This window comes from Fringilla coelebs (assembly GCF_963513975.1).
Source record: "Fringilla coelebs genome assembly, chromosome: 12".
Lineage (NCBI taxonomy): Eukaryota > Metazoa > Chordata > Aves > Passeriformes > Fringillidae > Fringilla > Fringilla coelebs.
The window spans coordinates 21,274,751-21,295,209 of record NC_140038.1 but is presented as its reverse complement, the minus strand read 5'-3'; the positions used below and the strand labels follow the sequence as shown (position 1 = coordinate 21,295,209).

At 44.7% G+C, this 20,459-nt stretch overlaps 1 protein-coding gene across 1 annotated transcript in view; it reads right to left on the bottom strand.

Annotated features, from left to right (window-relative positions):
• Positions 1 to 532: 532 nt before the first annotated feature.
• The window catches only part of PIAS1 (protein inhibitor of activated STAT 1), a gene marked incomplete at its 5' end in the record, with an annotated part of 55,283 nt that continues 35,356 nt past the window's right edge, over positions 533 to 20,459 (bottom strand). The window contains 11 exon segments of the mRNA XM_084213973.1: positions 533 to 3,482; positions 4,931 to 4,968; positions 5,166 to 5,308; positions 6,788 to 6,965; positions 7,193 to 7,323; positions 8,833 to 8,993; positions 13,579 to 13,652; positions 15,459 to 15,564; positions 18,779 to 18,913; positions 19,412 to 19,502; positions 20,374 to 20,421. Coding sequence (XP_084070099.1) covers positions 3,186 to 3,482; positions 4,931 to 4,968; positions 5,166 to 5,308; positions 6,788 to 6,965; positions 7,193 to 7,323; positions 8,833 to 8,993; positions 13,579 to 13,652; positions 15,459 to 15,564; positions 18,779 to 18,913; positions 19,412 to 19,502; positions 20,374 to 20,421 — 1,402 coding nt within the window. The 3' untranslated portion in view covers positions 533 to 3,185.

The following is a 20,459-nucleotide window of genomic DNA, read 5'->3' as shown; positions in this document are numbered from 1 at the left end:
TGGGGAGAAGCAGACTGAGACCTGAACCACAAGGCTCACCTGTGCTTGCAGGCACAGAGGAATTCCAGCCTCGGGAATGCTGGAGCGTGGAACAGGAATGATCCCAGCCCACGGATCCTGCAGGGCCCCTGTCCCTCCTGGCAGGGCACAGGTGACAAATGCCAGCCCTGAGCCTGGAGCCTTCCCCCACTGGGATCACAGGAATGGGAACACCGAGCCAGCTGCCATTCCCAAAGTGCCAAATCCCAGGATACCACCACCACCACATCCCATTTCCCGAGGGATTAACAGGGAGCTCTCCTCCCAGTGGGATCACAGGGAATGGGGAATGCTGCTGCCCCTCCCAATGGGCCAGATCCCAGGACACCATCACATCCCATTTTCCATGGGATTGACAGGGTTCTGGAGCTGGAGCCTTCCCCCAGTGGGGTCACAGGGATGGGAACACCAAGCCGAGCTGCCAAATCCCAGGATACCAACACTGCCAGGTCCTTTTCCCATGGCATTAACGGGGTTTGGATCCTGCTGCTCTTGGGGTCACCCTTCACAGACTCCACAGAAAGGAGGGAAAAGCAGCCATCAGCAATCCCAAATTCCTGCTGGAAGTTCCAGGAGCTGGGACATGCAGGCTCCAGGCAAACCACAGCACTCACACCCCCGATTCCAGGAAAATCCTCCAGCTTATCCATGAAAAATCTTCTCCTAAACTGGGTAAGCGATATTCCTAGCAGAAGCTGAATCACTTCAAAATCAGACTGTTTCAAAAATAAGTCTTTCCCATTTTCTATCCTTTTATTTCTTTTTTTTTCTTTTTTTAACTGACATTTAATAAATTATAAAATCGGTGTATGGTGAAATAGAATATATCAGCCAGATATGTATGAAATACACATGCATGGGAAAAACTATTGAACTCACCTGGAACTCACACACACGGATCTATAAATACATATATACACACACATATACATATAAACACCAACAGTTTCCTTTTTCCAAAATTCAAGTCAACTATTTAGTGGCAGAGGGATGCTGTAAAAACACTAAAAACAATTTTTGATGCCACATCATGTGAACCTTTCAAATAACCATACGACTGATCAGACAGCAATACCTAATGCTACTTGGATTAAAGATTTTTTTTTCCTTTTTTTTCTTGTTTTTTTTTTTAAATTTTTTCCTTTTTTTTTCCTTTTTTTTAATCAATGCAAGATTTATATTTATTTTTTTTTTTGACGACTTCATAGGCAAAAGGTGGCCCTTGTCAATGCTTGAAGCAACTATTTGCAATCGACAGTTTTTTTGGACATGAAAAAATTCAGACAAGAATCTGCTAATTTTAGTATTCCTTAACTCTCTTTTTCCTGATAAACTCAATACCTGCACTTTCAACCAGTTATAAAAATATTTTTCACACCAGAGGAAATATTTACTCTCTCTGACATGGACTTTGGGACACAAGAGAATCACTTCCTTCCCTCCCCCTTTCTCTGACTTTAAAGAATCTCCTGAAAAAAATCTGCATTCCAGCTATTTACACATTCCACTCCTTAAGAAGAACGGATCAGCCCAAATGACCCAAAAAAACAAAAAAAAATTTTTTTTTCCTATGTCATGCACAACTTAAAAACAACGAGAAAAGAAACCAGGAATTAAATACGGCTGAAAAAAATCCTGGGAATCCAAAGCACTCTGAGAGAAAAGTGAATTTTGGAAGCCACTACCCCTAAAAGAGCAGGATGGGGAGGAACAGCCTGGCTTTTCCTGGTGGGTTTGGGGTTCAGGCTGACTCTGAGCAGGAAGATCCGGGGGAGCACTGAGCTCTGAGCAGGCAGGGCGAGCTGGGCACAGCCTCACCTGCAGCAGCTGCTGCACCTGGGCAGGCCTGGCTGCGGGGGTTAGGCTGGGTCTAAACACGAGCAGCTCCACCAGGTGACACTGACACAGGCCAGGGAAGAGCTGAAGTTCCTGAGCAGGACTGAAGTTCTGAGGAACAAAACCCTCCAGCCCAAGTGAGGCTTTGCTCTGGGGCTCCACTCCACAAAGATGGAACATCTCGTCCCAATCAAATCCATTTCTCAAAGAACTCCTCAACAAGCCATTCCTCACCTGGGATTTGATGTTGATTTGGGGCTCTACTCCACAAAAATGGAACACCTTGCCCCCCAGGTCACTGCTCAGCTGGGATTTGATGGGGTCAGGCCTTCAGGAGTAACTGAATCCCAAAAATGTGGAATATTCTGAGTTGGAAGGGACCCAAGAGGATCACAGTCTTTGCACAGGGCATCTCAAAATCCCACCCTGTGCATCCCTGGGAGCTTTGCCCAGCATTCCTGGAGCTCTGGCAGCCTTGGGAATGTCAGCATTCCCTGGGGAGCCTGGGCAGTGCCCCACAGCCTCTGGAGGGGGAATTTTCCCTGAAATCCAACCTAAACCTCCCAGTCAGCTTCGTGTAATTCCCTGGATGAATCTGCACCATTCCTGACTAAAGCATGGAATTCAAAAGGAGAATTTGCCTGGGTAGAGGGACACTGGGAACCAGAAATGCCAAAAAAATCCCAAAAACACAACCCCACTCCTGAAAGGCTCTGGGCTGCAGACAGAGCAGGGTGTGCTCTGCTGCCAGAATTATAAAATCTGCACTAAATATGGGATGGGGGAATTAGATTCCACCAGCCAAGGGAAATTCTCCAAGAGGAGGAAAAACCCCTCTCCCCAAGCTTGAACTTTAGAAGCTCAGCTCCTCTCCTGTTTCTTTAACAGTGGAGAAAATAATGCCATTGGTGTTCAAACTATAGGGGGGAAAAAAGAAAAGGAAAGAAACTCACATGACAAATGCACAGGTGTAAAATCTTCAGCATCCATAAAAATGAACTGAAGCTCCTTGTTTTTCTTAATTTTTTTTTTCTCTTTTGTCTTTTTTTTTCTTATTTTTACCAGCGAGGCCATCTTAGGTTTATATACAAAAGTAAAACTGAAAATAGACTTTTTTTTTTTTTTGTTCTCTGTACACATAAATTTTTTTTCCCCTTTTTTAAAAAAAGGAAAAAAAAAACCACCTTGTCTTAACTTTTTTTTTTTTTTTTCCCCGAACAGAAAGGAAAACCGAGCACGAAGATTTCCTCTGTCCCCAACCCCCCAAAACCCACCCCCCCAAAAAAAAAAAAAAAAAAAATAGAAATAAATCAGTCCAAGGAGATAATATCTGGTATGATACCAAAGATTGAGGCCGTGTCCGTGCTGCTCCTGCTGGCCACGGGGTGCCCGTGGTTGTCCCGCAGGCTGTTGGAGGAGACCAGGCTGCTGTTGCTGCCGCTGCTGCTGCCGTTGGTGGCTGGCAGGGAGCTGCTGCCCCCGGCATTCAGCTGATCCAGGAACATCTGGGACGAGGTGTAGGGGAAAAAGCGGGAGTGTAACAGTTCCTGATCGTCCGAGGCAGACACGGCGGCGGCGGCGGCGGCGAGGAGGGAGGTGTTGTAATGCTGGGGGAGAGAAAAGGGTTAAAATTCAGGTGTTGTAGCAGGAAATAAAGGGGTTCAAATTCAGGTTTTGCAGCAGGAAATATAGGGGCTCAAATCCAGGTTTTGCAGTAGGAAATAATGGGGTTCAAATTCAGGTTCTGTAGCAGGAAATATAGGGGGTTTTGTCAAGGAGAGGTTTTGGCAGTTCTGGGTTTCACAGCAGCTCGGGCAGTGGGACATGAAATGGATTTTTAGCTCTGTGGTCCCCCAGTTTTGAAGCTGAAAAGGATTTGGGGATGTTGGGGTTACAAACCCCACAGAGCAGCAGGGAGGGAATGGGATCAGAGAGCCCAAACCAGGAATAAAGGCTGGCAGGAATGGGATGAGAGAGCCCAAACCAGGAATAAAGGCTGGCAGGAATGGGATCAGAAGCCCAAACCAGGACTAAGGGTGAGCAGCAGCATTTTGGGGGTAGAAGCAGCAGGTTATGTGTCAGATTTGCACTCAAAGCAGCAGAAAAAAGGGGATTTCTGTCAAGGTGAGGTTTTGACAGGTTCTGGGTTTCACAGCAGCTCGGGCAGTGGGACATGAAATGGATTTTTAACTCTGTGGTCCCCCAGTTTTGAAGCCAAAAGGAACTGGGGATGCTGGGGTTACAAACAGCAGGGAGGGAATGGGATCAGAGAGCCCAAACCAGGAAAAGGGCAAGCAGCAGCACTTTTGGGGCTTTCTTTTTTTCTGTTTAGCTGTTCAAAAAATTCCTTGGGGGTGAAATTCCCCCAAATGCATCTTGCCAGCCCCAGAAGTGAGGGTGAGCCCAGCTGAGAGGTGGAGCTGTGCTGATCCCTGCTGGCAGCAAGGCACAATCCTGGGAAATGCATTCAGGGCCAGCTTGGTCCCATGGGCTGTCCCAGGTTCTCCTCTCTGCTGCAGCCCCGAAGGGCAGGAGCTGAGCAGCCAAAATCCCATTTAAACACAACCTCCCTGAGGGGGAACTCTGCTCTCAGTGCTCCTTCCCACCATGACTGAACATCCAGGCTGTCCCAGCCTTGTTCCCAAAGATTTCTCCACAAGCAGAGCAGCATTCCTTGGATCAGAATCATTCTCAGATCCTGGATATTTTCAGCCAGGTTTCCTGACCCAAATTCCCAGTGCAGGCTCTGCTCTCCACGAGGATATCAAAGCATCCCTCAGCTTTCAGGGCAATTTTAGTGCAATTTCCCTCCTTGGGAGGACAGAAAAGGCAGGGATACATCCCAGCTCCCTTATTTTGGAGGAAAAGGCATCAAGCTGCACCTTCATTCCACAATGAAGTGGCTGCTGAGTTTAAAATTTTAAAACTGCCCAAATGTTTATTTTTGCCGTGCCTCATCTCACACCTGTGTTCAGATAATGCTGCTGCTGCTTCCCACACAGCAAATCCTGCTTGGAAAAGTGTTTGCCACAGGATTTGGTTCTCCCTGACTTACCTGATTGTCACCTGACAGGAAAGGGAAGAAATCTAAACCTGTCAAGAGACAAAAAACAAAATTCAGCTTCTCAAAACAGCCCCTGTCCATTTCTTCACCACTTATTTTGAAATAAACCAGCCAAGCACTGATGACACTCCAAATTCTCTTTGCTACCAGAGATATTAACCTCATTATTTTTATTTTATAATTCAATGTGTGCCTGGAGAGCTGTGCAGGTGCAGCCAGAACTCACCTTGCAGGTCATAAGGCATGGGTGTCATATGGAATGGATGCCTGTAGTCCTGGATGAGTGATGTGTTGATGTAGCTGGTGTCCACAGCAGGAAGGCTTGGGGTTCTTGACACAGGAGAAGCTTGGTGGGGTAAATTCAAAATGCTGGAAGGGGGAAAAAAAAGCTTGTTAAAAGCATAAAACACACTCTTGGTTTATTGCTGACCCACCAGGGGATGCTTGCTGGCTTATTTTCAAACTGCACTTCAATTCCAAACACATCCTGAGCTTCCTGGAGGATGTGCAGCCATTGCAAAGCTGCATCACACAGTATTCCATCAGGAACATCCCTTCAGCCCAGCACAGCTGGAATTTAGGAAAGGAAAGGTCAGGCCCAAACAGCAGAAACTGGGAATGCTGCTGGGGTCTCTGGAAATGTGTTACAGGTGTTTCCAACAAGGACAAGACAATCCTGAAGGAATATGGAAGCCAGAACCCCAGAGGGGCTGGAGTGGTCACTGAGTGATTCCCCCTGTGGAGCAGGAACACTTCCCACAGGATCCCTGGCTTCCATCCCAGAATATTTATGCAAACCAGGAGCTACTTCCAGCCTGGCTGCTCAGGTGTGCCCAGGTGCCTGTGGCACTCCCTATTCCCACAGCCCTGCTCCTCCCTGGCTGCTGCTTCCACATTTCCCAATGGAAGAAAAACATTCCCAGATTTGCATTATCCACACTTTTGTGCCTTTTGCATCATTTTACACTCATTTTTTCAAATACAACTGAAATATTTTGTGTTGCACACTCAAAGCTGTGATTCCATTTGCATCAATTCACAAACAGCTGAAATATTTTATTATGTTGCACACTCAAAACTGGGATTCCCCTTGCACATTCCACAAACACAACTGAAACATTTCATGGTGCTCCACATTCAAAGCTGTGATTTCCCTATGCACAATTTCACAAACACAACCACAACACTTTATTGTGGTCCACATTCAAAGCTGTGATCCCCTTTGCACCAACTCACAAACACAACAGAAATATTTCATTCTGTTCCACACTTCAATCTTTGATTCCTCTTTGCAACATTTTGAAAACACAGCTGAAGTATTTCTGTTGCACACTTCAATCTTTGATTCCTCTTTGCAACATTTTGAAGACACAGCTGAAGTATTTCTGTTGCACACTTCAATCTTTGATTCCTCTTTGCCCCATTTCAAACACAGCTGAAGTATTTATGTTGCACACTTCAATCTTTGATTCCTCTTTGCAACATTTCAAAAACACAACTGAAATATTTGTGTTGCACACTTCAATCTTTGATTCCCTGTGCACCATTTCACAAACACAACTGTAATATTTGTGCTGCACACTTCAATCTTTGATTCCCTGAGCACCATTTCACAAACACAACTGTAATATTTGTGCTGCACACTTTCATCTTTGATTCCCTGTGCACCAATTCACAAACACTGAAATATTTCCTTGTGTTCCACACTCAAAGCTGTGATTCCAACCTCAGGCCTCGTGCTGGGAGCAAACCCAGAGCTACCAAATGAGGCTCTAACCCAGTCCCAGAAGCTTCTAGAGCCGAGTTATTCTGGGATGTCTGCATCCCCCTGCAGTGCTGTGTGCTCACCCCTTGCTGTTCATGGGTGATGCTGGGGATATGGAGGGACAGCTCCTCTTGGCTGAAGGCTCCTCCTCCTCCTCGTCTGAGGAGCTGTCGATGGTCAGGTCGATCACTTCCACCTTCTTGTTTTTGTTGGATTGCTGGTGAGAGGACACCTGGTGTTCCAAGGAGGAGCTGATGCATCCTGCACAGAACCAACAGCCAGTTACAACCACAGCTCGTTAAACAGCTCAAAATGCAAATAAAAAATCATCACAGAATGTTGGGAACTTTAAACACTGTCAGCCCTGGGCAGGTGTGACCCAATTAACCGAACATAAATGATTAAAGTATAAATACATGTTTAAAAATGAACATTTTGGGAGCTGAAGGGGATCCCAGAGTGCCCTTCCCAGCCCAGCCATGGCTCACCATCCACTCCATTGTAGGATGCTGTCACCTCCTGCACCTCCTTCTTGGACCTCATGGGAGCCCAGGACCCATCCTCCTTGAACTGGATTTCATCACAATCTGTACAGAACTTCAGGATTTCCATGAACAACCTGTCCATAAAAATATTTCATATCAGTTCTAAAAAAGAGCTTTTTTTCCTTTATTAGTCAGTGTAAGTCTGAATTTGTGGCAATGCTTTTACTGTTCTGCTCTTCTCTCAGTGCCTCCTTGGTAAAAAGGAACCACTGACAAAATTCAAGTATAACCTAAAATAAAAATCTGCAAAAATTATTTAAAAGCACTGAGAATGGAATCCTGCAGAACTCATGACAAAGAACTCTCCACTTCCCAAAACAAAGGAATTCTGTGAACTAGAGCTGATAAAAAAATCCTGACAAAACTTAACTGAGGAAACCTCTCTCAAATCTGAGGATTTAAGGACTTGTGAAACTTCCTACCAAATGCTGAGCATGAGAATCTCAATTTTCAGCCTCTTCTCCCACAGGCACCTCCTAAAATTTTAGGATTCTGGCAGCACATCACTGCCAGTGGGAATTCCAGCTTCTGACCAGGGCCATTCATGTGGTTCTGCAGGGAAGAGCTTGGCTTTAATTAGAGCTTGGCTTTAATTAGCTCCCTCTTTTCCAGACTGGAGCATTTTCCACAAATAACTTTCTCTTTGGGATGCTCCAGTCAGATCAGACCCAACAGCTGCACCTGGCAGCACCAGGAGAAATAAGGAAAATGGGGGGTTTGCATTATTCCTGTTTTTGGCTTTGCTGTTTTAGGCAGAAACCTCAAGCAGGAGCCCCCAGCTCTTTGATCCAAGGCAGATTTATCCCAGGAAATCTGGGGATGCAGGAGTCCAGAACAGCCTGAGTGTCTCTTGCAAGGCTCTAAAGGGACCCTGAGTGACCTCATCCTTCCCTGGCAAAATAAAACACACATTCCCTAAAAAGACTCCTCCTTGATGAGGTGGTTTTTTAAGATTTTGGTGTTTCTTGGGGATTTTCAGCTTTGCTTTTGGGGTTTCTGTGTGTGTGTTTCATCAATTTTTGGGCTTTGTTCTTATATTGAGAGTATTCTCAGAAACCTCTCCTTGTTCTCTCCCTCTATATATAAAAAAAGTAAAATTTCTCTCTTGAAGAAATTAAAATGCAACCCCAGAAATCCACACTCAGCCCAGCCTGAGGTGAGATTTATTTATTTTTTTTTTAGTGTTTTGCAAGCAGGCAGAGGCAGGGAATCAATCTGTGTGTCACTTTCTATAGATAGCAACCCCCCGAGTGTGAAATTGCACACGGAATTGTGCAGGCACTCAGAGGGGGGGCAGCATTGATTTGCTCTGTCTGTTATCAGCCCTGCCACATTTGTACAGCTGCTCCATTAAAAGGAAATACAACACGTGCTGTTTGCACCTAGGAAAGCTCAGGAATTTACTGAGAATTGCTCTCCTTATTATCAAGTTGAGTTTGAAGGAGCAGAACCCTGGAGAAGGAGCTGCTCAGGAATTCCTGACCAGCAGCAGGGAAACTCAAGGTGGGCAGCTCCAAAGGAGGGAAATCCACTCAATTCAGACAGGAACATCCCCTTTGGGGTCTGATTTCAGCTCTACTCACCCATCAATGATGAGATGCTCGTAAGGAGCTTTCTTGTCACACACAGGGCACACCCAGGTGGGTTTTTTCTCATTCATTTGGATATAGAGAGTGGCATCAAAACACTGCAGGTGGGAGCAGGTCAGGGCCCTGCAGGGGATGGTCAGGCGCATCTTGCCAAGCTGGAAGAGAAAAAAACCAGGATTTTATTACCTTGGAGTTAAATTAACCACCAGGGCTCTCCTGCCTGAAAAGAGACAAGAGTTAGGTTGAGTTTTATTCCAGAAAAAACTCTAAGAAATCAGTTGTTTTGTCACATACACAGTTCCCTCCTTCCTGTATGCTTGAAATGGCATAAAAGTGAATAAAAATCATGTTTTGAGTTTCAACTGACCCAGGAAGCTGAAGAATACATCCTGCCATATTCCTGCAACAAAATGCACTGAGCACCTGTAAATAGCAGTGTCCTGGATGGACCAAGAATAGAATTATTATACATTATTCCATGTATTACATGGACCAAAACCAGAATTAGCCTTCATTATCATCAAAGTATCATTACACTGAAAGGATACCAGACAGCGAAAGGAATTTCACTTTAATCTGAAATAAAAATCTCCTCACAAAACCCCAGCAGTTGCTCAAAAAACCCCAAATGTTCTTGCTTGCTACACTATTGTAATTTTTCTACTTTCAAATTTTGCAGCTGTAGTTCTTTTTTCTCTGCTCTTTCTGTTTCTAAGGCTTGTTTTTGCAGCTTTCTGAAAATCTTCTTACCTTTATTTCCTACATTTCCTCCTCTCGTTACAACTAAAAAGAAACTCTTTGAACTTTGTTGTTTATTTGACTACTTGATGTTACATGGCTCTACTGTAATTATGTATTTTTGTTTATTTGAATCACTTCTCTTGTGGAGGGTGCTGGAGGGGCCTGGACTGACCACACCAAAGGTGAGAGCAGCGAGGTCTGAACGGGATTTTCACCACATGAAAACCCAACAGAAAAATAATTTATGGAGGGATCCCTTGGGCTGGGCTGGAGCAGAGGCTGGGCAGAATTCCAGGATAAAGCAGGGATTTATCCAAAGGATCTCCTCCATGGATCCACCTGGGGCAGCAGCAGAGCCCAGCCAGGGCTGCACCCAAGATGAACCAAAATGGCCCCAAAATGCACATGGGGCACGGGGTCTCTCCCTGGGATCAGCTCTGCTCCATTTGCACCTTGCAGTTCATTGTCCCTTCCCAGCTTCAGCCCCTGCAGTCCCACCCTGCTTGTTTTTCTCTCTGCAGCCCACGGGGTTTGTGCTCCTGGGCTGAGATTTGGCTCATTTGTCCTTGGTGCCCAGCTGGAGCAGGAATTGTTTTGTCTCCCTGCTCTGTACACAGAGCTCAGCATCCCCTGATGTGAAGCCCAGACCCACACACTAAAGCAGCACAGAATGGGAAAAACAGAAAATCCAAACCTGAGGCATCAGGATTGTTCACCCTGAGGAGTGAGAAGTTCTGTTTATTTGGCTAAAACATCCCCAAGGCTGCACCTGAGCAGCTCCAGCCGCTCCCAGGGCTGGCAGAGGAATTTCTGGGAGCGTGGCTCAATCCAGCTGATGCTGAGCAGTACAAGGAGGATGCCACAGGATGGCACCAGAATATCCCCAAACCCAAACCCACACCACAAACAAAGGCTCTTCTCACAGGCCACCACTTCCTCCAGCCTGATGGTGAGGGCTTGTTTTTCTTCCCTCTGAACTGAAATCTCGTTTATTTTCCTTCCCCCTGGCCTCAGTCACTGCCACCCTGTCCCCAGTGATGGGAGGGGACACAGAATTCCCTGGGGACACAGAATTCCCACAGGAGATGCTCTGGTGCCAGGTGTTTGGCACCTCCTCCCCCCAAATCCATGACCAAGCACATTATTCCCATCCCAAAAATCACATTATTCCCATCCCAGAATCACACTATTCCCATCCCAAAAGTCACATTATTCCCATCCCAAAACCCCATTATTCCCATCCCAAACCCAACTCCCCCCTGCTCTGTGTGTGTCAGGAATTCTCATCTCCCAGCTGCTGGGGCAGTGGCTCGTTTGATTTTTGGGCACAGTCCCCCAGCTCAGGAGCAGAGGGAAAACCTGGATGCTTCAAAAGGAAAATAAGGAAAGTCAAAGACAGGAAGGACACCAAAACCCCATCTCCTGAGGGGAAAAAGCAGATTAAAAACTAGGAAGATTTTTACCAAGGCTTTGGTAGAAAATCTCTGCCTGTGATGTACCTGAGGAAAAAAACCCCAAATTTAAAAACCAGGAAGATTTTTCTCAAGGTTTTGGTAGAAAATCTCTGCCTGTGACATCCCTGAGGGGGAAAAACGCCAGATTTAAAACCAGGAAGATTTTTTTTTTCCAGGGTTCTGGTAGAAAACCTCCACCAGTGATGGGATTTAACCACGCTCAGAGTTCCCAGGTTGGTGCTTTTTTCCCATTTTTGGCACTGAACCTCCTGGATCAGCTCTGCCACAAAAACCCAAAAAAAGCAGGGATGCATCCCAAGTGTGGAAAAGCTGCATTCCCATCACTGGGACTGACTCCTGCCTGCTGGCAGCCAATAAAACACTGCATTAATTTCTTTTACGGGCACACAAAACATTTCTATTTCCCTGCTAAAAAACAGGAGTTCAGGATTTGTAAACAAAGCTGCAGAACCTCCAGTACACCCCTGGATTTGGGATTTTCTCCAGTTAAATATTTGGTCCTGCTGCAGGGCCTGGGGATTCATTTCTTTGTGTTTTCAGGGGAAAAAATAAACATGAATTTGAGTGGGTTCCTGAAGCCCAGGCTCAGAGCAGCCCCTCTGGATCCTGGAGGCCAAATTCCAAGGAAGCTCTGACAGTCTGGAGGGCAAAGTAAAAATTAAAAACAAAAACAAAAATAAACTTAAAAAGAAAAAAGAAAATTAGAATTATAAAGACTAAACCCACCACCCTCCTTTATTTCCTGGCTATTCCCCTGGAGAATCACAGCCAGCAGAGGGGAGAGCAGCACCCTCCCAGTCCCAGAGTGATGCTGAATTCCTGAATTTTCCATTCTGCTGCTGGAGAGCAAATCAGCATTTTCAGGGTGCACCTTCAGAGCATTCAAACATCAGAAAACAACCACAAAATACAGAAAAAATTCTGCCTGAGCCAAAAGATTCTGGATTAGCAAGTGAAAATACAGGGCTGTAAATGGAATTCCACTCAGAGCTGGATCCAGGTAAAAGCTTGGAAGGTGAAGCCTCATCCCACTGAGCCTGGAGGGATTATTCCCAGAGCTGCAGAGAAATCAGGCAGCACTGGGGGAGGAAAAAGGGAACCCAAAAGCACTGCAGAAGAGTTTGATCAGTGATGGAGGCAACCAGGACAAAGAGAAAATTCCAATCTGTAAAACAACCCCCTGACAAATCCAATAAACAATAAAAATCTGTAATTCCACCAGATGCACCAAGAGTTTTATAAAATAATTAATGAATGCCTCACTGTTCTAACATATGACATGGAAGTTACAGGGTTTTGACATTATCAATTCTGAGTTTTAACTCCACAGATCAGGATTTAATTTGGTAAATGAAATCCCTGGATCTTTCTCACAGATTAATTAATTTTATCTTCCTTATAAATTCCTTATCTTCCCTAGCCAGAATCAACGTTGGTATGGTGAAAGAAATAAAACTGAAGAGTACAATATCACATTTAAAGACTTGCAAGAACATTATATAAACATGTACGTGCACACACACATATAAAATATAAATATAGATTTATATATTTTATGTATTTGTATTTCATTATAAATTTTATTATAATTGTATATAAATATACACACTTTATATAAATATAAAGTAACCACACAGTTAATTGTGCTTCTTATGGGGCAAAGCTTACACCTCTAAAAGTTGATCTCTCTAGAGTCTAAGAACATATTTAATAACTGGAAAAATAAAATAAGCTTCAATTTTGGAGGAATAAATTCAAATTTTCTTGTTTAGACTTTAAAACTGAGAATTTTGTGTCGAGCCTGAGCAGATTGAGACAAAGCAAGAAACAGATTAATTTAATTTGTGGTTAATTTTGGTAAGAATTTGAACAGTTGTGCTGCAATAAAGGGACTCTGTCGATCAATAAAGAATTCAAATATTCTGAAGGTGCCCTGCACCTGAAAGCAGTCCCAGAGATTCAAAGAAGTGCACATCATGTTCAAATGATAAATTATTAATAATTTATCACTGGTAACTAAAATCCAGGTACAAAATAGTGCATCTACTTGGTTAAACACCAGGGAGAACATCAAGATCTCTGCCACTTGCATTTTCACTGGAATTATTTCCTCTCACTTCTTACTGCACCCAAACATTTTGTTTGAACAATTCCAGCACACTGCTTTGGCTTTGAATTCAGATTATTAAATCCAAGGGTGCATTTGCACAGTTCCAGGAGCTGCTGCCTCCTTTGGCTGCTTTGAACATCAGATTCCCCTTTTTGAGAGAGTTTTTATCAATCCAAGCCCAAGCTGCACTCTCAGAGGATCCAGTGACACATTACATGTATGCTTACATATATTTTGAGTAACATTTCCAAGCTAATGGAATATTCATTTTCCCAGGGGAATTTCATAAGCTCTTCAGCACAGAGATAATTTCAGCTGCTCTCTGTCCCCACGAAGGTAAACACGAGGTAATTTCCACCACAACTGCCACATTTCCATCAGAATCACTTTTGAGGGAATAAAAAATCAACTTACTGGACAAAGCAGCGACACTCTTAGGCTGGTTGTTGCTATTTCACTGTCTGGATCAGCAGTTAGTTTCTCTTTAACTGGTATGTGAAAGAAGAAAAGGTTCATTTTAGGTTAATTGAAACATTAATTGGACGATAAAGAAATAAATCTAAAATGGTGTGGGGTAAACTTTGAATTCAAGACCCCTAAAACTTGTTTATCCAGAGATGTCTTCACTCCTTTGCATGCAACTTTGTACCTGACCATTATTTAATATTTAATATCCCATTAATTTCACTTCCAACTCCAAGCTAAACTTGTTAACAACTCTCACATGGACAGGCACCACTATAACCCCCAAAATCCTCCTCAAGTGATTTCAAACTGAAAAGCAAATTGAGCAACAGGCAGTCAGCAGTACCCTGACAAAATCTGAGATTTAAATAACTGCAGTGAAATATTGAAGTCTTTAATTCTTGGAGTTTTTCATGCTCTGCTTTTATTTACAAGGCCTGTTTCATGAGCAGCCATTGGTAAAATGAACAAGTCAGGCTCGTTTTATTCCTGCTCTAAGAACTGGACCTACACCTTCATCCTCACCTTGCTGAGCATCAGCCACCTGCAACTTTGTAGATTTTTGTGCATTTTGTGCATAAATCATCAAACTGCATTAGGACAAATGAATGCCCAGCATTATTATTGAGTGCTGGACTCATTTCTTCCCCTCTGCAGAAGGTACAACACCTGATGTGAGCATTAATTAAAGAGTAATTTTATATGGACCAGGTGTTGGGATTTCCCCCTCTCCCTGAAAACCAAACCCACAGCAGCTTTTGCTGGTTTTATGCCACAAACTTTCATCAATCTGCTGTCAGAGCAGACAGAAAGGCAGCAAGTTGAGTGTGCAGTGAGGAGGGGCTCTGTGCTGGGCTCACCCCACAGCTTCGGGAGCAGAAATCCCCAGCCCCAGCCCCAGCCCCAGGGGAGGCTTCAGCCCCGAGGAGCTCAATGCCCACCTCACTGTAAAACACTGTCCAAACTGTGCCATTCTGCACCATGTTTAAGTGCTGTACTGATTTCTTCCCCTCTGGAGAAGGTACAACCCCTGATGTGAGCATTAATTAAAGAGCAACACCACTATCAGGGGCTGCGATTTCCCCCCTCCCCGAAAACCAAACCCGCAGCAGTTTTTACTGGTTTTATGTCACAAACTTTCACCAATTTGGTGTCAGAGGAGACAAAAAGGCAGCAAGTTCACTCTGGGGTGAGGAGGGGCTCTGTGCTGGGCACTCTCCCGGGCTCACCCCACAGCTCTGGGAACACAAAATGCTCGGTGGAGCTGCTCCTGCCCAGGCCAGGGCGAGGCATTCAGCCCCCTTCACTGTAAAACACACTTGTGCCATTCTGCACTGTTTTTTACTGCTGCACTCATTTTTCCCCTCTGGAGAAGGTAGAACCCCTGATGTGAGCATTAATTAAAGAGCAACACCACTATCAGGAGATGGCATTTTCCCCCCTCCCTGAAAACCAAACCCGCAGCAGTTTGTGCTGGTTTTACGCCACAAACTTCCCCCAGTTCCTTCTCCTGAGGTACTGAATGCCCACTTGACTGCAGAGCACAGTTGTGCCATTCTGCACAAACAAAGCCAGGATGGCTGAGCTGAAAGAGATTCTCTTGCTTTTTTCCCCTCACAGTGTCAACAGGGTTCCTGGACTGGCTCCTAGTGCAAACAAAGGCTCCGAGTCTTTGAATTGGAGCTGAACACAAAGAACACCACTATCACATTCCCAAAGCCCAGAGGGCTGTAGGAAGTCCAAAGCTTGGTTAGCACAGTCCTAATTCCAAATCCCCCCTGACAAAAGTGATTTTTTTTGCTTTTTACAAAAGGCCAGCAGACACATACTCAGTGCTCTGGAGTGATCGGGGTTCCGGATTCCCTTGGCCCGCAACCGCTGCAGGAGCACCGTGGAGGAGAGCTGCTTCACCAGGTACACTGCCATGGAATAGTTCTGGAAAACACCACAAAATGTCAGAGAAAACCCCAAAAACACCAGAGAAAATACCAAAGACAGAGACACCCCTGTCTGCAGTACATAACATTTCGTTATGGGATTGCACGGAGGAGAGCTGCTTCACTAGGTACACTGCCATGGAATAGTTCTGGAAAACACCACAAAATATCAGAGAAAACCCAAAACACCAAAGAAAACCCCAAAAACATCTGAGAACACCCTGTCTGCAGCATGTAACATTTTGTTATGGGATTGCAGGGCACTGCTGAGGAGAGCTGCTTCACCACGTACACTGCCATGGAATAGTTCTGGAAAACACCACAAAATATCAGGGAAAACCCCAAAAACACCAGAGAAAACCCTGTCTGCAGCACATAACAGTTTGTTATGGGATTGCAGGTCACTGTTGAGGAGAGCTGCTTCTAGAAAACCCCAAAAACATCAGGAAAAACCCTGTCTGCAGCAGTAACAGTCTGTTATGGGATTACAGAGCACCATGGAAGAGAGCTACTTCAATTTTATATTATTGATAATATTCAGTACTACACTTGTGCCAGTGCACTGAATTTTACATGGATAATGTCCAGCATTACACTTGTGTCAGTATATTTAATTTTATATTAATAATGTCCAGCACTGCACTGGTGTCAGTATATTTAATTTTATATGAATAATGTCCAGCACTGCACTGGTGTCAGTATATTTAATTTTATATGAATAATGTCCAGCACTGCACTGGTGTCAGTATATTTAATTTTATATGGAAAATGTTCAGCACTGCACTTGTGTCAGTGCATTTAAGGAAAGCTGTCAGGTCAAATACGATCAGAAGTTTTTCCTTCTTTTAATAAAAGCCTATTTTGTTTTCAAAATAGGGAAAGGAGCAGGGATGCCTCTTCCCAAGATGCATCACCTGCAGTATCTGGAAGCACTGGCCATCTTTTTCTTCTCCTCCTGCATTCAATTGTCTCTAAAATGTGAAATTCATCACCAAAGCAGGTCAGAGGCAGAATCCAACTCTGTCAAGTGCCACAACTCAGGTGAACCCTCCCTCATAGAATGAGCTATTCCTGCCATGGAGCCCAAATTCCTGGGATTTCTGGAGCTTTCATTTTTCTTATAATCTCTAAAAAAATCAGGTTATAAATGTCTTTCTAAAAATCTGACTCAGCAGCAACACCTCTCATCCCCCAGAATGGAAAGGACCAAATCCATGTTCTCACATTAGGGTACATCAATTATTTTTTGATTTGAACATTGGCAAAACCTGGAGCTGCATTCTTACAATTTAAATTGAAAAATAAAAGGCTTCCCTCAGCAACTGCCACACGTTTCCACTTAAAAAAAATCCATGCAGTTGTGACATCCCCCATCCTTTATTTAGGATCCGAAGGCAGGATCTCAGTGATATATCTCACCACAAAATCACACCAATTGGAGCAGCATCAGAAACACCACATTTTAAATATTTTATTCTCACAATGAACGCTTCTCACATCGTTAAAAACCACTACTGCCTTAACTTGTTTGTTTAATGCCTCAATTAGGAGAGGAGCTAGAAAAATGCTAATTAACGTTGTGAAATTATTTACCGACAGCTTGAATCTACAAAGGCAGGAACTTGCCCAAGGCATCTTGTACAGAAGGCTCTTGAAACAGATTGTGTAAAAATCACACTGAGGACTCCAGCAAAGGTAGGGAGCACAGTTGGGACCAGAAGTGACTCTTGAGGGAAGGGGTAGAGGGGAACTCAGATTTTGTGCTACACACGCACAGCCAAATATAAAATAATTCTTCACATTTCACTGTCAAAGTCTCAAAGAATCAAATTAGGAAAGGTTGTGTCTTAAAGAATCTATTTAGAAGGATTGTATCTTAAGGAATCAACTTAGGAAGGGTTGTGTTAAAGAATCAGTTTAGGAAGGGTTGTGTCTTAAAGATTCTGTTTAAGAAGGATCATTTTTTACAGAGTTCCAGGATGGTTTGGGTTGGAAAGGATCTTAAATCCCATCCCATCCCACCCCTGCCACGGGCAGGGACACCTTCCCTGTCCCAGGCTGCTCCAACCCTGTCCTACAACTCTGGATCTAATGCTTATTTATGCCAGAAGTTCCCCAAAATTTTCTTTAGAGCTGATTAATCTGTGAAACCTGAGAACCAGCCAGCTCCCAAGGGACTGACTCAAACCTGGGGCACTTCTTGTCCCTAAATCCCGAACTGTGAATCCCTCAGAGCAGCATCTGGGACCCACCCACCTGCAGCTCAGCGTGCAAACCCAAGCAGGCTGATTTGGAACTGCTTCTTTCTGATACCTGCAGCTCTCATTATATGAAAGAGGATTTTTGGGACCAGAATCACTCAGCCATCCTTTATGCCATCATCTGAATGGAGATTGTTTTCTGCTCCACAAGAAATCCACCACGAAATCCCACCCTGGTGTTTCAGAGCTGCCCATTGTCCCTGACTGGAGCGTAAGCATTTTTCCACGCTGGGCTTTGCACGCTGACAAATTCTTGGCCAAAGTTTCACCTCAGGACAATTCTGGGCACTTCTAAAAACAGGATGGGGGCAGTGGCAGCAGCACACGGTGCCTCTGGAATGCCCACCCAGCAGCTTTGGTGCCAGCACTGAAAGCAGCTCAGTAATTCATGGCTGATTTACTGGAGCCACTTTCTGCAGCATGTTCCAGATTTCATCAGCCCGGTGGAACATCAGCGATTTTCTGACACCGGTTGTAACCTTCTCCCCACAGCCACAAAAAAATGACAAAAACATGAGGTTGTAAACGTGAAGGATAAGGAGAGCAGCTGGGAGAAATGTAAAGAAGGTCAGTGCAATCAGCTGGGCTGTGCTGTTTTGTGTCCACACTCACAGCTCTAAAGGCCACTCTGGGCTCGATGGCTCCTTGCAAGTCCAAGCCAACCTTTGTCAAGTCCCTGCAGTCAGGAAGAGCTTCAAAGTCCAAAGCTTGGGCAAATCAACAAACAAAAGGCTTAGAGGATGCCTTGATCTCTTTATCAGGCCCTCCCTGAGTCACAAAGATGAGGAGGGAGAGATCCCACCCCCAAGGTGAGGGGGGGATCGGAGGGAGCACATCCTGGCAGCGCGGAATTCCAGCTGAACGAGGACATCCGTGGCCACCCCAGCAAGGATTCTGTGCCCAGGATTCATTCCCTCTGAAGCAGAGAGCAGAGACCCCAGAGGCACTCACCCTGCCAATCTCTGCAGTCCAGGACACGACGATGGTGTTGGGGACCGTGGTGGACAGGCGGACGAGTGAGGTAATGTTGATTGGTCGGCTGGGGCGCTTTGGTTCAACACCGTTTTTGGTTGGTGGCAGGTAGCCCTGAAAACCAAAATTTCAGCTCTCAGAAAAAAGAATCCCACAGTACTTTTGCCTCCTGCCCCTCCCAATACACCTGGACCAGGCTCTATGGTTAATTCAAAGAGAGAAGGATCAGACAATAAAATATTGAGCATTTTAGAAGCTCTTTCTCCTGATGGAAATTCAAAATCCTAACCCTGCCCACAGAATATAAAAGGGAACTTTGCCACCTCTCCTGTCCCAGCAAAACTAAACAGAAACCGCTGAATTTTGGACCAGAGTTTCTAAAATTCAATCCTTTTTTCTCTGCTCATGTGAGTATTACTAAATAAAAACACCTTTTCAAGATCATATAACTTCCATATGAACTTCTGGATCTGCTGGCTAAAACAAATTACTTGATCTTTTCTGTTCACTCCAATGCTCCAGAATGTGAAAACACTGATTGGGATAAATTTCCAGGCAGGTAATTCCTAATAATGCATCCCAAAATGAGTACTAAAAGGAGATTTTACTTACTGGAAGGCTGCATGGTTTCCCATTGACTTTCACACACAGATTGGGTGGGAAGTGATCTTCTTGGGGACAACTGGTTTCTGATAAACAAAACCTAAAAGCAAAGAGCTGCCATCATCTTTCACTTTTAAAGTGATTTAAAGATCATCTCTTCCCAGAAGGAATCGTTTTTCCACCGAGCTCTGAAATCATGACAGATCTTGCTAAACACAGCCCTCAAATGATGTCACTGAGCAGGAAAACCCCCCAAAATTACAGTGCTTCAAGCAGCCTGGAGGTTCCTCCTCAGATTCCTTGAATTCCTCAGCCTGACTCATCCCACCCCCAATTTCTTCTCTGTCTCTTCTCCAGCCTGACCTCTCCACATATGACCAAGGTGTCACAAATGACATTTCCCCCACCCCAGCTGCAGTTCCAGGCAGTTGCTGCTGTTGGATTTATTTCTTTCCAGCTCCAAGAGGTGTTTTTGCTGCTGGATCCCAGCAGGACACACCCTTCCTGCTGCCAGCAGGACAATGAGCATTCCAAGGAGCAGCAGAACCTTCAGCTGCCCTGGGTTCCTTCCAGGGACCTGCCCATGGATAATCCATGAGGGGTTGGTTCCCCTCATCCCCTCCTCACCCTTGGTCCATCCCACCCCACCAGGCTGAGACAGAAGATTTAATCCATTTGTGACTGATTGAAAACCCCCAAATTTACCAGGCTGATGATGCCCAAAGTGCCTAAAGAAGCAGATCTTGGAATGCCCATGGAACCCATCCCTGCTGAGAAAAACAACCCTCCCTGCTCATGGATTTTCCAGCCCCAGGATATGGAATGACCAAGGTGGAGTTACAGGAAGGATTCACTGACAAGAAAATCAACCAGGATGAGGAAAATCAGCTCTTTTCCCTCCAGGAATTCCTAATCTGCTGGGCAGGACCTGGCTGATAAACCCTTAAAACCAACAGGCAACAAAGCCCTACCTTAGCTGGACCTGTACTGTGAAGTCACATTTGGTCCCAGAAATATCCCTGGAAGAGAAAATGGATTAAAATATCCTGCTGTTCAC